This window comes from Tinamus guttatus, unplaced genomic scaffold (genome assembly GCF_059628265.1).
Source record: "Tinamus guttatus ecotype Peru unplaced genomic scaffold, ASM5962826v1 Tinamus_guttatus_pri_ptg000060l, whole genome shotgun sequence".
Classification (NCBI taxonomy): Eukaryota; Metazoa; Chordata; class Aves; order Tinamiformes; family Tinamidae; genus Tinamus; species Tinamus guttatus.
The window spans coordinates 1,122,368-1,143,680 of record NW_028288594.1 but is presented as its reverse complement, the minus strand read 5'-3'; the positions used below and the strand labels follow the sequence as shown (position 1 = coordinate 1,143,680).

Genomic DNA, 21,313 nt, shown 5'->3' with positions numbered 1-21,313 from the left:
CTCCTGACTGCAATCCTACTGCAGACTTGCTGGGCAGCTGAAGAAGGACCAGAGAGGGCCCTAAGACTAATTATGTGATGCCCAGCTAGAAGACATAAGTTAATCCAGTTTAACAAGAAATGACCCAGAGCTTCTCAAAAACGCACAAAATTTTGCTAACCTGTGGATTAAGCAATCACAGAGCCAGAGCAAGCTGCAAGATATGTACACACAGGCAGATGGGTGGGAGAGATGAAGGACAGATAGCCAAGAAAATAAATGCCGAAGAGTCAAGTTTGCTGCTACTTCTGCCCATTGGATAATGGTAGTATGGGCTGCTGCTGCCACAGCAAGTCACAATATTTGACAGCAACTGACATCTCCAAGCCCCAGTCCTTCCTTCAGTATCCCTTCAAAGCAGCCTTGCACGTAGCTCTGAAGCTTCCACTAACTGTACAATGGTCATGGCAGCACCAAATGTGCACTATCACTTTGGTTTCCCAAAGTAATAAGCACTTAAAACACACATTAATGTGCCTAATAATAGCTTTTAAGACACTTATTTATTTAAAAAATATATACAGAGTAATATATAGTGTAAAATACCATGAAAATTTTAAATACTCACTTGGTGCTAATTTATGTTAAAGTTTGCAGTAAATGAAGCAAGAAAGTTTACTGCTAGCTCTAAGAGTTTCCTCAGAAGCATCAATGGCACACATGCAATTGCATCACTGGCATTACATTGGCATCCTTTAAGTTTTGATGAACTGTCCTTATAAGCAAAGTGCAAGTATTGAGAACACTACAGCTTTAGAAGACGGCAAGTCTAGAAGTGTTCTGTGTGGTATGTCACATACCTGGAATTCTGCACGGAATAATCTTATGCAGTCAGCTATAAAAAGATGGAGGCCCCACTAAGCTTTCAAAGTTGCACCTGGCTGAAAAAAATGTCCTAAGGGTAAACATCATTCATTAATAGAAGGAAATATCCTGAAGCCAAGAATGTACTACTAAGAATACAAGCAACACAGTTATTTATTTAAGAAACTATTTGCCAGGTACGTCTTAAGGTAAGAGTTAGCAGTGAAAATGAAAGGATGACATTTTTTGCTTCTAAAAGGCACACAATCCCCATTGTAGTTAACAAGATTTTTCTTTCTAGCATTACTTTTTTCTCAGTAGATTTAGGGGCTATATGAGATTTATTATATCTATTTCAGTTAAATACCATATTATTTGTATTCCCTAAAGGGCAAAAAAAAAAAAAAAAGTCTATTTTCCTTCCTTGTCTTAACCAAAATCTACCTATGTCACTTATAAGCATGGGAAATCAAAAGTGGCTTAATAGAAATAATCATGCACCCCTACAACCTTGAAACGATATTCTTTCTGCAGTGTAACTGTGCAGCACAGACAGCTGTATCTGAGAGGATAAGCACGAGCAGCCACACAGTATGAAGATGTGCACTTCAGCTATCCTAGTTCACCAATTGTAGCACTAATTACTGGCAAAGATGAAGACTGTAAAACAGAGCTAGAACCACTGCTGCAAATGTAGCAGCCCTATGTCTGATAAGAAGCTCTCTCACCTATTTAATTTGAAACTGTAGCTGCTTTCTCAGAGCCCTCTCAGTCTCCTTGGCTGTGGCTGTCACATGAGGAGAAGCCTGAACTGGTGGAAGGAGAGGTCAGTGGTTAGTACCAGCTCCTTTTTGAGTGCACGCAAGTAGAAAAAGACAGGTCCACAGAATGACGACTGTGTATTTCTGTGGAAATCTCATTGTTTACTATGTTTGTTCCTAATGCAAAAGCTTGCTGAGGATGTTTGAAAAACTAAGTGATAATATGCAATCATTGATTTTAGAGATGGCCTTCAGTATACAAGTACCTCAGGGAAGACTGTGAGGAGGATGGTGCTGGCCTCTTTTCAGTGGTGGCCACCGACAGAACTAGAGGAAACAGCCAGAAACTGAAGCATCAAAAGTTCCACAGGAACTTAAGGCAAATTTCTTAACAGTGAGCGGGCCAGACCACTGGAACAGGTTGCCAAGAGAGGTTGTGGATTCTCCTTCTCCGGAGATCTTCGAAACCCACTTGGACACAGTCCTGTGCCACGTGCTCTAGGTGACCCTGCGTGTGCAGGGGGGTTGGACTAGATGATCTCTAGAGCTCCCTTCCAACCTTAAACATTCTATGATTCTATGATCCATTACCCCTAACTTAGGTTTCAATGGCATCTTTGGTTAAGAAGTTTAGGCTGTCACTCACCTGTGGGGGAACTTCTGGGACTGAGCACATGTGAAAATCAGGCTGTTTGTATGGTATATGGTAGCACATGGAATTAATCTGGTCATCATATACTTTAATCTCCCAGATCTACCTACGCGAATCCCTTATTATGGGGAGATTCACTTAGGTCTGAAAGGCATCCTACAGACACGCAGCACTGGGATAATGTTGAAAACATGACAGTCAGTACTGAAAGCTGCCAAATTGTGAGAAATGTACAGAAGGATGGGGTGAAAGGTGCATGGTGGTGGCAGGAGAGCAGAGTGAACATGTTTGGAAAGGTGCTCTACAGTGAGGACAGTGGTTTGCATGTGCCAGTATGGATGGGGATTTATGTATACCGATGGCAGTGGAGAAAGAGAAGCCAGGATGCATGTGTGCAGTCTGGAGGGGAGGAGACAAGGTGGGGTAGCTAAAAGGGGGAGTGAGAAGCACTGTTCTTCCCCTTTTTCCTTGCCTCTTGACACTTGACACCGATTCCTGCAGGAGTTTACAGCCTTGCTTCTCCCTCCTTCCCTCACAGAGCATTCAGCACAGGGAGGACAACTGCCAGTGAGTCCAAGGCAGCATCCTTCCTCTTCGCAGAGTTTCTTGCCACGGAGCAGCGAGGTAAGGACTCTACTGTCCCCTCTTTGTCCACGGCACCAGATGTCCTTCCCTCAACTAGCTGGAGCTAAGAAGCCCTGCACACACAGCTGTGCTAGGCACTTCTTTGAGAGATGTTCAGAGAGAGTGCAGGGTCGTGGCAGGTTTATTCTTGCTACTGAGCTGTCCTTTTGCTACAGGCTGTATCTACCTGGGAATAGTTTGCAGGGAAAGGATAGTGAAACAGAAACGCGACGTGACAAACGTGTTCATATCTGAGCAGCCTGTGAGCTCCAGCTGTACGTGGGAGCCCAGGACAAGTAGCTCAGACTTGGCAGGAGAAACAAGTCCTGTCTAAAGGGAGCATCGGAAAGTGGGCTAAGCGCTCTGTGCCCGCGCACCCCAGGGTCACACAGAACACGCATTCAGGCCTCGACAGCATGCCGGCGACACAACCATTACCATTCTGCTGTAAGACAGCCAAGAATAAGGAACTGTCACGGGGGGCAGAAGGAAGCACTTCTTGAGAATAGTTCTTGAGGGAAGGCAAACAAGGGAAACAAATTCAGGTCTGACTCCATGCTTTCTTCTTCTATCCCAGCCAGCTGTAAGCAAGGCAGTTTAAAAACAGCACCTCTGTGAATGTCTCTCAGGATGCAGCTTCTTCCATGGGCATAGCCCATGCTGCCTGAGAAGCAAGAGAGAACTGAAAATGCTTTTAAAATGTCTCCAGTTTGTCATGTGCTAGACCTACATGCACTATACTTGAAAATCACTCCTAGTATGTCTCTGTTTATTATTTATTAGATATTTCGGAGAAACCATTATCAAAACAACTCTTTTTTTAGGGACTGTATTTTAAAATACAGTGTATTGCACAACCTGTCAAAGAAGCAAAGCTAACTGATGTTTTATTGTCCTTGTACTGCAAAGTCATGTATTTTATGTATCCCTATTTCGTGTTGTTCAGGGAACAAAAAAAATGTTCTTCAGATTCTGGTGGCTTTTGTGGATACTCGGACACCATGAGTTTTTAGCAGCACAAAATCTCAGGGAAGGAAAAAGATATGGATTGAGAAGAGTAAAACCTAAACACATCCTGTCAAACACAGTAGAAAAATACCCCAGCCCAAGTGACCAAGGTGAATATTTCTATTTTAAAATAACTTTACTTTCTTCTTGATTCATATTTCTATTTTAAAATAATAGCTTTACTTTTTTTTTCTTGATTCATTTATTAAGATTCTGGACTACCTGGTCAAATTGAAGATTCTAATAGACACCATTCAAATTTGTCTTGTTTCAGTCTACATTTTCACTTGCCTTATTTTGCACATCTGTCTTTTTCCTCCCTTCCTCTTCTTCCCCTTTTGTGTAATTCAGAAGTGTCTTTTACAACTTTGGGGGTTTTGCTGTTGATTGGTCAACTGTTACTGTCACTGCAAGAATAACAGCCCATATATTGTAGATTAGAAATAATGTTCTCCAGTGAATACAAGGAAAGATCCCTCTCTTGGAAAACTAAATGTCACTAGATGTGTCAGGACCAGGGACAAAATCTAGCTCTGTCAAATCTTCTTCTAGTGTCTTATTCAGTAAAAATCATCTTCTTGTAGATTACTCCCACTTTCACAGTTCCTATCTTGGTAGGATATTCAGTGTAATACCAGGTAAGAAGACAGAATGGCACAAAAATGCCACTGCAACATTCCTTATTTCTTGAAATCATCTCACCTTCAGGACTCTGTTATTACCTGGGGCATCTTCTCTGGAGGAAGTTCTTAAGCCTATACATGTGATGTCTTCAGGAGAGAGTCACACAGATGTTTTCTAAAACTTCAGTCATTCAACTCCCACTTTCGAATCCTAAAATACATACAATGGTAGAATGCATTTTAGTATGAAGTCACTCAACTCACCTAACTGTTTATTCTAGATGATGACTGCATTCTGGAAATTGCTTTTTTACTGGACAGCTCTGAAAGTGCTAAGGACTACAATCATGAACAACAAAAAAAATTTGTATTAGAAACAGTAGACAGAATGAAAAGTCTGCAGCTTAGTTCTGGACGTAGTCTCAGCTGGAGAATGGCCTTACTCCAGTATAGCAGCACTGTTTCCACAGAACAAACTTTCCGGGACTGGAAAGGTCCTGAAGCATTCAAATCCCACATTGCTCCCATCACCTACATAGGTCATGGTACCTATACAACATATGCTATAACTAACCTCACGCAGCTCTACATGACTGAAGGGTCTCCAGGCAGTGTGAAGGTAACTTTACTCTTCACGGACGGAGTAGATCATCCAAGAAACCCAGATATCTTTGCAGCTACAGCAGATGCTAAACATCAAGGAATTGTGTTCTTCACAATGGGAATTACCAGAGTGGCTGAGGAGGCTGGCAATGCTGCCAAGCTCCGGCTCCTGGCCAGTGTCCCAGCATCCAAGTTCGTTTTCAACCTCCAGGACAAAGGAACTGTGCAGAAGGTTCTCAAGGAAATGGTATGTATGGAGTGAGGTTTGGGAACTTCAGAGGAGCATAGGTAAAAAATTGCTTTAATCCCAATACTGCCAAATGTTAGTGCTTTTAAGTGCTGAAGTTCATCATAAAACCACTATGTTAAAGCACAGGTTTCTTTTCTCTCCCTTTTCCACCACACAAATCTTCCCAGCCAAAACACTGAAGCCAGAACAGAATTTAACTCAGATATGTTAATCAGTGCATTATTTTTATCTGTTTATCCCTCTAAGAAAGGTATTTTAAAGCTTCTTAAAAGAATTAGCAATTTTAACACTCTAGTGCTTCCTTCTGTGGAAGTAAGGAATACAACTTTGGCCCCTGTACTAAAAAAAATGCAGCTCTGGCAAAAGTAAAAATAGATTTGTAGACCTTAAAGGACCTATCTATTTAGATCAAGTCTGAATTTGGTCACAGACATCTTTAAATTGCCATAGAAAGTCTGTCACATAACCAGGAAGAAAGGCCTAAGCTGAGCTGGCGTGTGTTTTTTAAGCACATCAACTTGATTTTTTTTTAAAAAAAAAGGACTTAAAAAGCATTAAAAAAACATTTTAAGAAAACATTAAGCAGGAGAAATAGAGCCATCTCCTACCCCAGTGGGATAAGTGGCACAAGTTGTGGACGAAGTCCTGATCTGACCATTGCACAAAGAGAACTAATAGTTCTCATTTTGTTTAGCCTAACAGTATGCATAATACGATCATCTTTTTTTTTTTCCCAGACAGCACTTTGGAAAAAAAATATTGTTCTTGGCTGTATTGTTCCTATCTGTCTGGCTAACTATGTTGTCTTAGGTTTGCTTGCCATTGTAAATGTATCAAATTGTTGTTGGACAGGAAGAGTCAGTGATTTACGTCATCAACAATCTGTAATAGCATTCAAAAAGATTTACATTATTTTTAGAATGGAAAGATTGATATAATTTGTTTTACATAAATTAAAGCTTAATTCATGTTAGCCAGTATTTTAATCCATGACTTTAATTAACTAACTGCTGAAACAAATGATTTTAACATCTTTCACTATTCTTCCTGTAGAGCTGGATCATGACCTTTTGTTTCTTATGTTTTTCAAATATTTGTCTTCACAGGAAGATCTGGCTGAGGAAGAAGTAAGTATTTTGGGAGCAGGGGGTCCAGACCTACTGCTTAACATATTCTCACGGACATAGATTATTCTGTAGAAATACAGAATCATAGAATCATGGAATGCTTAAGGTTGGAAGGGACCTCTAGAGGTCATCTAGTCCAACCCCCCTGCAAACGCAGGGTCACATGGCACAGGACTGCATCCATGCGGGTTTTGAAGATCTCCAGAAATTAAAGATATCAATTCAATATAATTCAAGAAAATCAGTAGCTTAAAGAGTTATTAATATATTCAGTAATATGTTCAATTCAATAGGATTGTCCACAAGTAAAACTGCATGTTGGTGTACTTGCAAGACAGCTTTAATTTGTTAATTATAGATATTGCTAGGGCTAGGCTACGCTGTATCCTGCATGCACTGGAATAAAGTGGAATAAGGGCCCAAAAGGTCTTTATTACCCCATTGTTCTGATTATCTTTACAGTGACTAGGAGTGGATGAGTGTTCTACAATCACACAGCATACAATAAATTGACCTTGTGAGGAGTTTAGAAGTAAAAGCATTAATAGGATGCCTGAAATTTCAGGAGGAGGCATGATATAAATTTTGGAGAGTAGGAGGCCACATTCCTGATAAGTGGTAAATTGACGCTAAAAAGATTTCTGTAAAATGTGTAAACATAACCTTCTTCATGATGGTCTTGGAGCAAGCCTCCAGAAAATGAAAAAACAATGCTGATGTTTTCTCTCTCTTCCATTAAAATCTCCTGAACTCTTTTCATTCAAAGTGCCTGCAGGCTGCCATATGTAACTGTGAGAAGGGGGAAAGAGGTCTTCCTGGGCCTGCTGTAAGTAGCTGTCACTTTTTCTTTCCTTTTATTGACAACTGATATACAGTGTAAATCAAGATATATAAACATATGACCATATTTTCATCAAAAATCCATTAACATTTTTATTTTAATAGTAAAGATAAAGAAAAAATTTGTTGTCTAACTGAGCTGGTCCTGCTGTTCGTAGAAGTCCTATTTCAAGATGGTACTTACCATGGTAATTACTTGTATGGTAATTACAAAGATTTAAAAAAATCACAGAAAACAAAAAGCTAAATGAAAAAAAGTATACCCTCTATATTGTCAAATAAACTTATTTGACTGACTGAAGGGATTTTTTTGTTTCCTTGTTTGTTTTGCTATTTCTAGGGCAAAAAGGGTCGCACTGGGGATGACGGACTTCCAGGCCTGAAAGGAGCAAAGGTGATAATACTTTTAAGATTTAGGAAATAAATTCTGTAATTTGTTACTACACAAAGACTACCCTAATAGTGCCCTTTTATGGGCATCTATGAATTTCTGAAATCTACACTGTTTTTGCTGTAGTAAAGATAAAATATCACTTTGCAAAGAACCTTTATATCTGCCATATATTTCATTAGAGAATAAAAAGATGGGGCTAGTATGTTTCTGAGATAAAAAGGGCAACATACCTCTTCCTGATGTTACTGATTTCAATATTGGATTATTTACAGGGGGAGGCAGGTCTTAATGGAATCCCAGGAAGAGATGGAAAAGAGGTAAAAAAAAAAAAAAAAAAAAAAGTTTCCTCTGTTTTGTCAGTCAGCAGTGTTCATATACTTTAAAGAAAAGGCACCATGTTTTTTAAAATAAACAAACAAACTTTATAATAGCAAGAGATTTTTGTTTCAATTCTGGTTTACCAGCTAATGATTAACAATATGAAGAACTGAAAACATTATCATTCCTTAAAGAAAGGGAATAATTCCTACTTGTTTGATCTAAAAAAGACCTCCCTGGTAATGCACAGTCAGTCTAAAAAGTATGGAAGATATGATAATCTAAGAACAATACAGTCTGCCTGTCTTTCCAGGGGTCAGTTTTGATTTTTTTCACTTGACAAATAGAGACTTTATCTGCAAGCAGGACATAGCAGTGTGTTTCCTCATCAGAAGCAAAGTTTATAACCCCATCCTGAACTTCAGAATCCAATGTGTAATAGTAAAGACACTGTTGAGTGTGACATATAGGAGATAAGTGCAGAATTAGTCTCCAAGAGCCTGATTCTGGATTATTTTGTATATTAATAATTTTACTCCGTTTTTTTTATTCATTCAATATATCCTTTTCAGTCACTACATCCTTTTTAGTTAGTCAGCCATCCTTTTTTTCCTGGCACCTTATTTTAGTACACTTCCCACTAAGACACAGATATTAATAGTAGCTGATCTGTTTTACATAATCAAGATCCCAGTCTAAAATGATACTTATGTAAGATCTGTTTGCACATATAACAGCATTTATCGTGACCAGTAGCTGTAATATTTATGGTCAAAGTGCCACGTTGATCGGATTCCATTTTTCTACCTAACTGTTCATTAGAACCTAAAATGTTGTTTTTTCTAAAGTGAGTATGGAGTTATATCTTGTTTAATAGGGTCAGTTTTCACATACTTTAATCAGGGTAATTTATCCTTACAATCCCTTTCCTTTTTTTTTTTTATTTTTCCAGGGGAAATCTGGATATAAAGGAGAGAAGGTACTACTTTTAGCCAAAATTTCTGCTTACATATTGATAATTTATGTTGTTATTATTATGTATAGTGCTATACATCTAGTGAATGTTAGTGATAAACTAGAACATCATCTTACCAGGTGCTCTAACTGAAGATAGATCCCGTTCCGAATGAACTTACAACACCATTGCTACAGTACATCCTTTAGGTCATATCTTTCAACGAAAGCACGTAATGAAATAGTCAATATATCTCATGAATATTTATTACTCTTTCTTTTAAGGGTGAAAGAGGTGAATGTGGAATCCCAGGCATAAAAGGAGACAGAGTAAGTAAAACTTTCAGGAAGAAAAAAGTTTCGGGAAACTACTTAAAATACAGAAAAAATACACTTACCTGAATAATAACCACAGTGATTGATTTAAGGTGAATATTATTTCTCAGGCTGGAGGAGATAACAGCTCACAGTTTTAAAGAATGAAGTGAGCAAGGATACTATACCTCAGCTCCTTCTATATTTTAGTGAGATTTCTCTTGGGCTTAAGCCTATTTACAACGTCAAAACTCTAGCTGACTTTATTAGAAGAAGTCTCTAAATAGTGACCTCCATTCATTTTTACTTTACATTTTGATTGCCACAGTCCATTTTAGAAATATTTACTTGACGTTTGGTATGCTTCTGTATTTTTTTTCATTTTATTTTAATATAAAATAACTGAATTATATCACATAGTAAAAAGATATTAGAAGTTTGACCATATGTAATATACCTACAGGTACTTTTTCCCCCCCACTCCCACCACTTCCCTTTCAGGGTCCTGAAGGTCCAGCTGGTCCCCAAGGAACAACAGGGCTGCAGGTAAAAACAAAACAAACAAACAAACCCTACAACCATATCTGGTTTCCTGGGGTTTAAAGCTCAGAAATTGTATCAGATCACAACTTTCATATAGCTCTTGAGCCACTGAGTTGGAGGCATCCAATACATACCTTCCTAAACCACAACTTTAACAAGAATTTGGAGTCTGGACAATTAAATCCTTCTTATAGTTCATTCAGTCACAATCACTGCAGCAAATACAGTTAATTTAAAAACAAAATCATTAATTTGCTATTCATAGTGTTTAACTATCTTCTTTTCTTATCTCACAGTAGTAGTACCCAGAAGTACTTTACTCTCTTTTCATCCCAATGCTCTGATTGGAGAACAAAAAGCCTAGCCCCTCAAAGATTGGGAAATCTTTGACTGTACATTTTCTCTATTCAAATAAAGGGAGAACCAAATTATCTTCCATTATGATCAAACCTAGCTTCAGATGAAGATGAATTACTAAATCTATATAGCCATCTGAAAGCAGAGTTTGAATAATGTTTAGAAGTGTTTTTAGAGATACATTTTCAAGTGCTATTTTCTTGAAGCTTAAAGAGGTTTTAATGAGACCTTTTCTGTTTAAATAGGGTCCACAAGGACAACCTGGAGAAACAGGGCCAGAAGGCCTACAAGGATCAAAGGCAAGAACTGCATGATTTCTCTTCCCTTTTAATGTTAAAAAGCATAAGTACAGCTTACCAACCTTTTTTTTTTTTTTTAATACCTTTCTCTTAGAGGATGTAGTTAAATGTTAGATTTCTAGGAAATCATAGGCTCTTCATATCCTAAGAGATTTCTAAGAAAGTTATTCTTACTCTTAGTATTTGGATTCAGGTCCAGATCTTACTCCATTCTTCTTTCATAAACACTTAAAATATGGCAGCATCATATTTTAAGTGATGATCAGATTATTTATCTATTTGTTCAGTTTCCAATTTATTTATTTTTTTCCCAAAGTGCCAGGCAAAAATTCTGCCTGGGATCTCAACCTTTTCTCTTGAAATCACACATTATCTCTAAAAATCCTAGGGCTGCACATCAGTAGTTCCACTATTTACTCAAGCCAAAGATATCTAAATGCCACCTAAAGGAATGAAATTTAGGACACAGTCTTGCAAGGGGCCTTCTGCGATATCTATGGAAATCACCCAGTGCTTTTTTACGAGCTCATGTCTCCTTTAAAAAGGAGGAAGGTGAGGGAGGAGGAGGTCAGTAAAACATATGATTTACATTTATTAAATCCTTACTTTTTGATGGATTTACTTCTCATTTACACCATTAAAAATTCCAGGAAACCAATGCAGATGACTTGATTCTGTGTGTGCACAAGTTTCCATGCTGCCTTCTCCCTATAGCACTAGCTTAACAGGAAGTGCAGACATCATTGGTTATACTGTGTATTTTAGATAACTATGGGAACTTCGTTGAGAGAGCACAATTATACTTTGCTTCTGGGGAAAAAAAATAAACTGAATAATTCATATAAGGCTAATGGGTTCTTCAGCTACCAAAAGGAGTATTCTGCTGAGAAACAGGCTACAGCAGTTGTAAAAGCCTGTTATGTCTGACATGAAACAATATTTTTTTTCTTTTGTACCTGGTATCACTTTGTATGGCAAATATCAGTGCTCTAAAAGGGAATTTTAAACCAATGAAAAAGGCCACAGATTAAGTGTTTTGTAAGACAATTCCGGTGGCCTAAAATATTCAGCCTATATAGAAAATGAGTTTCAAAATCTATTCTTGTTCAACAAAATGACTTAAATTGTTTTTTTCCTAAACATCAGTTTACAAGCAGATTTGTTTCTTTTCTTATTTTTTGGAAAGGGTGAAAGAGGTCTCCCTGGGCCACCTGGCTTGCCTGGAGAGACTGGAATAGGAGTGCCAGGTCCAAAGGTATAAGCAGCTGTCATCTTCTATATTACATGTATTTTAGGATAAGAGCAAAAACTGAGGCAGCTGAGATATACTTGATGGGACATGAGAAACTTAAAGACTCAAAATGCTATTTTTATGAAATTTGATAGGTCCTTTGGATTTTGGTCAAACTTTAAAAAGTACATTTTAAAATATGTACTTTAAAGCTATTTTTTTTACCATAGTTTTTATAGTTGGTATAACTCAATCCAAGGGGTGTGGCTAGATATACACAGTCTTAAACAAAAAATGCCCCATGTAAAATGTGTTTGTTGGCTTGGATTACTGGCATAAAGAAAACAAATGTATTTCTTTTCTGGGAAATGCTGATTTCTTGGAAGAGGGCAATAACTAGAATATTGGGTACTTGACAATAATTAACCCTTTAAATTCAGCATTATGCTACCTCAAAAAGAGAAATGATGCTGTCCTTAATGCTATGAAACAGCACCCATCTGCTGGGTCTTGTGAGCTGCATGGGTCTGAGAATACTAAGATTTTCTCTGCCCTTTCTGTATTCTCATACATTAGGTATTTAAAATAAAGGATGTTTGATGCATTGTTACGTGCTGCACACATACAGAAACCTAAATCAGGATTTTTCAAAACACATCTTTGTTTGAAGGGCGACACCGGCTTGACAGGAAGACCAGGCCCTGCTGGCCCACCAGGAGTTGGTGAGCCAGGACTTGTGGTATGTCATTTTGTTAATCAGTTAAGGAAAAGGTGGTCAGAAAGAAAAAACTCCAAATTTTCCCTGCTAAAACAGGACATGTGTGACTTAAACAATACTATCTCTTTTCAATCCTTCCACTAATTCTGCCTTTCTTATATACAAAGTAATCTGTTTGCCATTTTGTTTACCAAATATGGAATGCTTCCAAAGGCTTTGAAGTATCTTAGTCTACAGGTTTCCTATGAAAACTGGCATCTATTGCAAAATCCAATAAATATATAAACAAATGGTTCCTTGATATATTAAAAAACACAACTTCTAACTTCTTAGTTGACTGCTTTTCAGTACCCTTAGAGCATTTGCATGAGCATGCATTTGAGGAAGAGATTGCATTTCAACCATTGCAGCATTATGAACAGCTATAGCTAAAGAACTCCCCTGGAGACATTCAGGTTGTGTAAGAGGCACCAGAATTTGAACAGTATTACCATCCTCCTCCTGACACTTACTCAACATATTAGAGAGAATTTGGAAAACCAGTATGCCAATATTACTGTTCCTTTTTTTCAAAGTGCTAGTCAGCACCTTTTTGCAAGTTACTTACAGTACAGCAGACTGAATTCTCTTCAGTTGATCAAGAGAGCCCTACAGCAACTATAATGGGAATTATTTCCATTTTCTTTCTTTTATTTTTACAGATAGCCTTTCACTATCAGCAAGAAAAATATATATATAATACCAGATATTATATATATATATGATATATAATAAATCAAAAAGGTTCTTTCATAAAAAAGATATTTCATGAGAGAAGCGACTCATCTTAATCCTGTTTAAAAATACCCTACTAGAGGGGAAGGAGCTCTTCTTTTCGAAGGAGTTCTAAAGAGATCATCACTGCTAATTAGATCAGTGATGACAGCCATTCAGAATGGGGCAGTGGTGCTTCCTGAGTCTCTTGAGTAACAGCACAGACAAGAATTAAGTGCAGATAGCTTTATCTAAGTATATAGTATTTTTCTAAAGCTGTGCACAGGACCATTTTCAAGCATACTTAGGCTATACAGAATGAAACCTGCTGCCATTCTGCGATTTATCAATTAGAGTCAAATCTCTCTACAGCTAGATTTGCTTCCATCTGCTCTGTGTGGCCCTTAATCTCCCTCTCTTTGTCTCTCATGGTTATACTGATATATTGGTAAGGGTTAGTAACAATTTGTAAACCAAAGAACAGTCTAGGACGTGAAGATTTAAAACATATAAAGTATGTTAAACTATATAATCTGCGATTCATAAGTAACCAGAAAAGTAATCTTGTATGCCTTGTTATAGCTGCAGGCCAGAATGCTCTTCACTGATTCTATGTGAATATCATATTACTGTGTTATTTTTAACAGTTTATAACTACACACCTCAAAGACCTGCTTTAAACCAACAATGACACAGAACACATTGCTTTGATTTGCATGATTAATATATATTCTAGGCCATTTTAAACTTATGTCAACAGGGGCCTCAAGGACCACAAGGTATTCAAGGAGAAAGAGGTTTACCAGGAGAAGGGCTTCCAGGAGCAAAGGTACAGCAACAGAAGGGACCTAAGACCAGAGGGTCACCATTAAATGAGTGCGTACCAAAACAAGTCCATAACACACAAGTGAATCTGAGAAATTACTTTATAAAGTAACACTAAAATTTATAACTAATTAATCCAGTATAATATCATGGAAATCATGTTCAAACATGACCTCTAGGCACAGCTACCCCTTCAGTGCCTGTAAAGCCAGTATTTAATTCCTTTGACATTCGACTTGCAAGACATAAGCCAGGAAAGAATTCCAGATTTAGTTTCACAATAGCCTCAAGCATCTAACTTTACATAAACAATTACAAAAGTGATCCTTCTGGTGAATAAAAAAGGCTTTTTTGTTGTTGTTTTCTAAATGCTTTTATGCAGGTATCTTTGATCTTTTTTTTTGAAGACAGTCTTCCAAGCTTCATAAATATCTTGGCCATTAGTTTATGCAGTTTAGCACAAGTCTGAATTCAGTGTGTGGGAAAAGGAAGCTGCTGTTTCTAATTTCCAAACACAGTGGAAAGAAATGAATGTAGCACTCATAACTAGTTGAAAGGATCCACTTGCTCTTTTTGCCGCCACTGAAAACCAACTCCTAAACTGAGCTCTGACTTTGACCTTTGGTTACAGTAACAAAACAACACAATATGTACATAAGCTAAACCGATAACTGACACAATCTAGACAAGGATTCAGAAGAGTTTCCTAACTTCTACTGTCTGCCCTGAAATAGATTCTCTCCGTGGCCTTCTATGTAGCTTTTTCTTGATTATCACAGTTTCAAATGGAACTTAAGAATTAACTCCCTCACTGGGAACTCCCCAGGGTAAGTGGTTACTATTTTTAAAAAAAATCATCTTATAGTAGTAAAAATCACTATATTGCACAAAATCCTCCTATCTGGCTTCTTAATATCCACACCTTGCCTGCATGTGGTGAATTCTTCCATTTTAACAGAGCTTTAAAAATGTTACCAGGCATACAGTCCCAGGCAGAGAGCTGGCTTATGGGGAGACAAAATTGCTAGAGTTCCTCTCTCCCACATATCTGTGCAATGAATGCATTCATTTTTATACATACAAGGCATTTTATACATATCAAGCCAATTTGGGTTGGAAAAGCAATAAAAAATATTCACAAATGAAGTAATCAGCAATCCCTTTACTAAAAATAATAGATTTTTGCTTTTCAAAATACTGCAGTGAGATGGGTTTAAATTCAAGTGCTGCAAGCAACACGATCACTTGAAGCAATCAGCATATGTTTTAGGAATGCAAGTTATCTAACATAACTGTTGATCGTTTGTATTTGCATAAGACATTTTATCCCTAAAAACAGAACAAAGGATTTAAACAAGCTAAATTTAGAAATAACTCCTCCACCACTGAAATCCCAATACATGTGGAAAGAAACATGACAGCTAGTAACGCACAGCAACACTGCACAGTGGGATCATGTATGGAAGAATATATAATTTAACTTAAAATATTGAGCAGTTGAGATAGGTAACATAAATTAATCAAAGTGGAATTCTGCCAGCAGCATTCAAACATTTGATTCTACAAAAAAAAAAAAAAAAAAAAAAGGGACTACTTTTTACAGCCAAATGTGATCTGAGGGCAAACATGTATCAACAGAGTCTATAAATACATACATCTAATTCTATAAATGGCTGCCAAGTATGTCAGCTCTCTCACATATTTAAGAAAGTGACTTGTTAATTTAAAGCAAATTGTACAGTTGCTTTCTTTTAGTACAGTGTGTTTTCTTTTGCTAGAAGCTCAGCAAAAAGAAAGCAGATATTCTACAGCATCAGGAGTAAGAAATGCTATTTTAAACAGAAAGCCATATGATATATCCCAGTCAAATGTAAAATGAGGGAATTGGATACCAAGGAGATAAAATCCATCTGGATCGTAGCTTTATTGAGTTGAGTGTCTTTGACAACTTACACAAGTGAACTGTCTCTACATGTTTTGCCAACAGCAATACAAGAAAGGCCAATTATTTTTTTCCTTATCAGTAATCTGTGTTTTCCCCAAGACCACTGTTTTTTTCAAAAAATATTTAGAAAGACAGTGACATTTACAAATACACTTTACAACAGATTAGTTTGGCCCAGGCTTTATTCTGGTAAAGCCAGATCCTGATCCCCGTATGAGATTAAACTATCAGACTACTGAGAGAAGTCAGCTCTGCTGACACTCCTTGGTATTCTGAAAAATAGATCCAGGCACTACTTTCTTGTTTTTATGGTTTTGGTTGTCTTCGTGACAAAGCAAAAAGTCTCTGTAGTTGCTTCAGAGCAATCAGTTATGTTTTTACATGATTAATGCCGTATTATTTTTTCATGTAGGGAGAGCGTGGTTTTGATGGGCCAAAAGGCCCTCGTGGACTTCCAGGCATCAGCATAAAAGGTGAAAAGGTGAGTAATAAATATGTCAGAGAACGAACAATGTGCCAATAAATCTCATACATACAAGGGTGGATATTGACTACAAAAGATGTAATGAAACAAGGCACCCACAATAGATCCAAGACAATGCTGTGTTTTGTGAAGACATTTATAGCTCATAAACTGTTCAACCTGTTCTCTTCATATTAAAACGGAAAATGTTGCAAAAAGCAACTGATTCTATGGGAAAGATAAGGTTTAGATGGAAAAAAAAAAAAGAGACTGGCAGTTGTCTGCAACAACTGAACCACCAGGAAATAAATACATAAACAATAAATATAAGGCCAGATCATCTACTGACTTCAAGAGAGATTAAGTCAATATATACTAATATAGGAGCTGTTCCAGATTGTTTATGTACCTTTAGACAACTAGGCAGTTATGTTTTGTTTACCAGGGTGAATTTGGCCTTCCTGGTTTACCTGGGCCAATTGGACTACCTGGCATTGGAATTCAAGGAGAGAAGGTAAAGTTTTGATTTCCCCCCAGCAAAGTGTGTAATAATGGAGAGTATTTTAGTTTCAATAATCAGTCAAATTATCATTTCAGGGATTGGAAGGCCCAAAAGGATCTCCTGGTTCCAGAGGACTACCGGGACAGGGACTTCCTGGACCAAAGGTTAGGGAATTTTCTGAAGTAAGAGCTACCATTCTGCATTTACTGCCATGTTTCCTGGTTAAGAAATCATTTGTCTCATGATCATACTTGTTAAAGAGATGAAGACCAATCTAAATAATGCCTTAGCTGCTTTACTTCCTTCATGAGTGTTATTAAATTCCTATTATTAAGATTCTACTCCAATAAAAACCCTTGATAAACCTATGCTACAGCCATCTATTTAGGTTTTGGCTTGACTCACCACAGAACCTCTAGGGGCTGGATATGAGCCAGTGAACAGATTACTTTGAAATGTTGCCACAGCAAGGGGTGTCTGCTTCGGGCTTGCAGCTTCCTCAAATCAGGTGCAGGCCCAAGGAATGAATTTCACTTCACCCACAAGAAGTATTTGTGTTTGGCAAAGCAGAGTACCAAAATTTCAAGGACAACTTTTATCATCACTGCACTGTTTCTATTTCAGAAAAATATATACATAGCTTACAGACTGTCTGGATTCCTTCTCCTACTGCCTATTGCCTTATCTGATTTTGCATATGTTGTGAATCTCACAGTTAACAACAGTCCAAGGTATTAACTAAGACTACCTTTGCTGAAGGAAAACTATCAGAATAATTTATCCTCGACAGGTTTGCACAAGACAGAACTGTTAGTGAAAGGGGTCACCCTTCAAGTGTTTAGGATGGAGATTTAAAATGATTTTCTGAAAAAAAGGTGTCAGATAAAGCTTTGAATGCATGAAAGTTACTAAAGAATAGTAAAGGAAGCTAGAGGTATAAGTGGATTAAAGATCCTAGTACAAAGAAAGCAGAGGACAAACTGTCTATGGATGTTAAATATGCTGTTGAAATGCCAGCTACTTTGGTGAGAAACATTCATGGGAACATATTAATTGGAGATTTACAGCATTAGTCATTGCTACCAACAATTTTTTGGTGATAGCTCAAAATATGCGAAGGGAGGGACCTGGAGATTTTCGACCTTCATTACACGGTGCTCAACCCATCACATTTAAGACAATTATCACACCAAATAATCTTCTTTTAACTGTAGGCAATCTTTCATATCCTTTCTGTGAGAAAGCTCTTTAAACTTTATTTTTCTACTTAAGGGCGAACAAGGCTTGCCAGGAGAGACTGGTGTACCAGGAGAAAGAGGTATTGGAGAACCTGGTTCTAAGGTACATTGTTGATAGAGGTATTATTATTTATTTAAACTTCAGTTTTTTTTGAATAGTCTTTCTGTAGGCAGTTAAATAGGTTTACAAATAGACTTTAGACTCCTTGGTCTTTAAAATTTTCAACATGGACTCTGAGTAATCTCCAGAAATAGAATCATTTAAAATAACCAACTCCATAGAAAGTCTGCAAGATTATCATGATGGAATCTTTTGGTACAGCTGCCCCATGGTCAGGTCAGTGTTGCAAACAGCTCATCTACAAGTCTATCCACACAATCGTCCAGAATATTAAACAGCTGTCAGAAGTGGCAATCCTGAGCACAAGCTAAACTATAACGAGAGCTGACGAGGAAAAAAAAAAGCACTGAACAACAGTAATTGTGCTGCTCCTTCCTTTTTTGCACAGAAGCACAGGGCATAAACAGAGCCACAGCTACTCTCTCACACCTTGGCAAGGTAAGCAAGCTGTGCTACTAAACAGAAAGCAGCACACTTGCTTGGAGTAAGCAGGAAACTGTAACCAGATTATGTTTGTGCTAAAGGGATCAAGATGTCAAACAGTTCCTGTGTCATTAACAGCCATATTAACATAAAATATGATAATGGCTCAAAATAAACTTTCATGATTAGGGATTTGAGAAAGGGATTGAAAGAAGAAAGAAATTATTTAGTTTATTTAATTTCACAAAACATAGTAATGCTGAGTGAACCCATTGGACCTCCAATGATCCCATTTAAACTAAAACCAAATCAAGGTCTTGAGCCTTATGTAAATAAGATGAGGTTAATTCTACTACTTAGTGGATTTACTCTGATTTTTCACCAGCAGAATGTGAATCATCTTGTTGCAGTCAGCTATATCTTGTATATACTATAGATGTTGCTACTTAATAAAATGATAGCATGCAATATTAATTGCATAGATAAAATGCACAGTTCCAACAATAATAGACTGGGAAATTCCAGGTCATCTCTCTTTCCATTTCTGTGTGACACATGGGAATTATTGTCTTTATATAAAAGCTGCAAGATTTGGGCTCATATTCTTAAAATTTTGCCATAAATATACATATAAAATTTAGCAGCTCTTTAAAAATAGATTTTCTTGATTCAAAGCAAGAACAATACCAAATATGTATTTAATAGAAGGACTTACTTTTTATTGATGCCAGGGTGAGCCAGGCCTTTCAGGACTCGCAGGTCTGCCTGGTCTTCCTGGAGAAGATGGAGCCCCTGGACAAAAGGTTTGTCCATCTCTCTCTGCAGACTGCCTCTTTCTCCCTGAGCATTCCTCAGCTCACCCACTGCTGACATCTAAACCAAGAAGAGAGGGTTTTCATGGATACAGGGAAAAGGAGCATGGATATTTATTAAAAAACTATTCTTTTGGCGAGTGTTTTTTTTTTTTTTTTAAAAGGAGAGTGGTTGTCTCTTATCCTGTTCACAGTCATTACTGTTTTTGTTTGTTAATCCTCCAAATTCCCTGTAACTCAGTAGGATGATCATGAAAATGACTACAAGCAACTTTTCATAGCCTTAGACCTTGGTGATCTTCTAGTACCAGAAAGCCCATATATTTAAAGATTCTCAAAGTGTTCGGTGAGCTCTTAGGGAACATGCTACTATATTTAAAGATCATATATTCAGTGCTCAGTGAGCACTTGAGGAACATGCTAACTCCATGCTTTCCGCCCCACGTTTACAGTGATTATTTCTGAATACTGAAAGAAAAATGTGGGCCCTCTAATGTCAACGGTCCCAATATCAATGGAGTTTTGCCATTAATTTAGAAAAGTCTGTGATTTTAATGACTGTATTCAATTGAATGCAGAGTTTATCTTGCACGATGTCTCTAAAACCCTCTGAAGTGCTGCTTTAACTTTTCCATTACAGGGTGAACCAGGACTGCCGGGTCTCAGAGGTCCTGAAGGTGCTCCAGGGACTGGAATACAGGGGGAGAAGGTGAGAATTGTTTTTTTACTAAAGCTAAAATTGGAAATTGTAATGCTTCAGGAATAGCTTTGTCAAGATTTTCACCTTTTTTTTGGGGGGGGTGGAGGGACGACAAATATAATATTGAAAAAATAGACTTTGAAGAACAGGCTAAAGAGGATTTCTAAAAGTGAATTATTGCAGTTTCTATCAATCTCAGCCTAAAACAGCAACAATAACTTTTCTAATAATAATTAAAAAAAAAAAAATATCCAGGACATCCTACTCAGAAATGCTAGAAACAGACAGCATAACAGTCCCATGGTTCACAATTCCCAGTACCTATGACAGTGTTTTGTCCCAGCAATCCAAAAAGAGTTATTGATTTTTTGCTGGGACACTTGATCTGACTGAAGGAAGGAAAATCAAAGCATCCATCTGTTTTAAAATTACCTTGTAGAGAATAGATGCAGATAACGTTGCAGGAAATAAATAAAAAAAAAATACTGTACTGGAACTCTTGCAGAGTGATTCTGGACTCACATATTTCATTTTTGTTGTAATGATTACAGCACAATAATGTACTTAATTAGCAGTTATCTCTTTACAAACTTTATATTATATATGCTTAGCCTGTTTTACCTGGAAATCTAAGCTGATCAATCAGACAGAATATTGTCATCAGTTGAGTGACCCTGTTTCTAATATATCTGGCTTTGAATACAGAAGACTACCTTTGAGTGAACTTTTTTACTGCTTTTAAATAATATCTATTTTGTGTTAACAACTTGATTCTTCAGCTGCAAAGAAGCAATCAACTCCTTTTGTGTATTGTTTTTTTCATAATATTAATTGTTAAGTCACTTAAATTTGAGCTATCTAGTTGTAAGTGTGCAAATTCAAAACTGGACAAGTACAAGTGTATGACATGTCTTCTCCATTTTGGCAGGGAGATCCAGGTCAGAGAGGAATACGTGGATTAACAGGACCAACAGGAATGCCTGGCCCTGCAGGAGCTAAGGTATGTTTTTCAACACATTATGCCTGCAAAATAGCCCCTTGACGTCAAAATTCTTTATTCTAGATCTCAAA

At 37.3% G+C, this 21,313-nt stretch overlaps 1 protein-coding gene across 1 annotated transcript in view; it reads left to right on the top strand.

Annotated features, from left to right (window-relative positions):
* Positions 1 to 3,838: 3,838 nt before the first annotated feature.
* The window catches only part of LOC104570475 (uncharacterized), a 29,331-nt gene continuing 11,856 nt past the window's right edge, over positions 3,839 to 21,313 (top strand). The window contains exons 1-20 of the mRNA XM_088540358.1: positions 3,839 to 3,998; positions 4,793 to 5,361; positions 6,471 to 6,491; positions 7,258 to 7,317; positions 7,672 to 7,725; positions 7,998 to 8,042; positions 8,996 to 9,022; positions 9,283 to 9,327; positions 9,814 to 9,858; positions 10,458 to 10,511; positions 11,698 to 11,766; positions 12,413 to 12,481; positions 13,974 to 14,042; positions 16,396 to 16,464; positions 16,892 to 16,960; positions 17,044 to 17,112; positions 18,221 to 18,289; positions 19,462 to 19,533; positions 20,183 to 20,251; positions 21,171 to 21,242. Coding sequence (XP_088396484.1) covers positions 3,839 to 3,998; positions 4,793 to 5,361; positions 6,471 to 6,491; positions 7,258 to 7,317; positions 7,672 to 7,725; positions 7,998 to 8,042; positions 8,996 to 9,022; positions 9,283 to 9,327; positions 9,814 to 9,858; positions 10,458 to 10,511; positions 11,698 to 11,766; positions 12,413 to 12,481; positions 13,974 to 14,042; positions 16,396 to 16,464; positions 16,892 to 16,960; positions 17,044 to 17,112; positions 18,221 to 18,289; positions 19,462 to 19,533; positions 20,183 to 20,251; positions 21,171 to 21,242 — 1,776 coding nt within the window. The remainder of the gene's footprint in view (positions 3,999 to 4,792; positions 5,362 to 6,470; positions 6,492 to 7,257; positions 7,318 to 7,671; positions 7,726 to 7,997; positions 8,043 to 8,995; positions 9,023 to 9,282; positions 9,328 to 9,813; positions 9,859 to 10,457; positions 10,512 to 11,697; positions 11,767 to 12,412; positions 12,482 to 13,973; positions 14,043 to 16,395; positions 16,465 to 16,891; positions 16,961 to 17,043; positions 17,113 to 18,220; positions 18,290 to 19,461; positions 19,534 to 20,182; positions 20,252 to 21,170; positions 21,243 to 21,313) is intronic.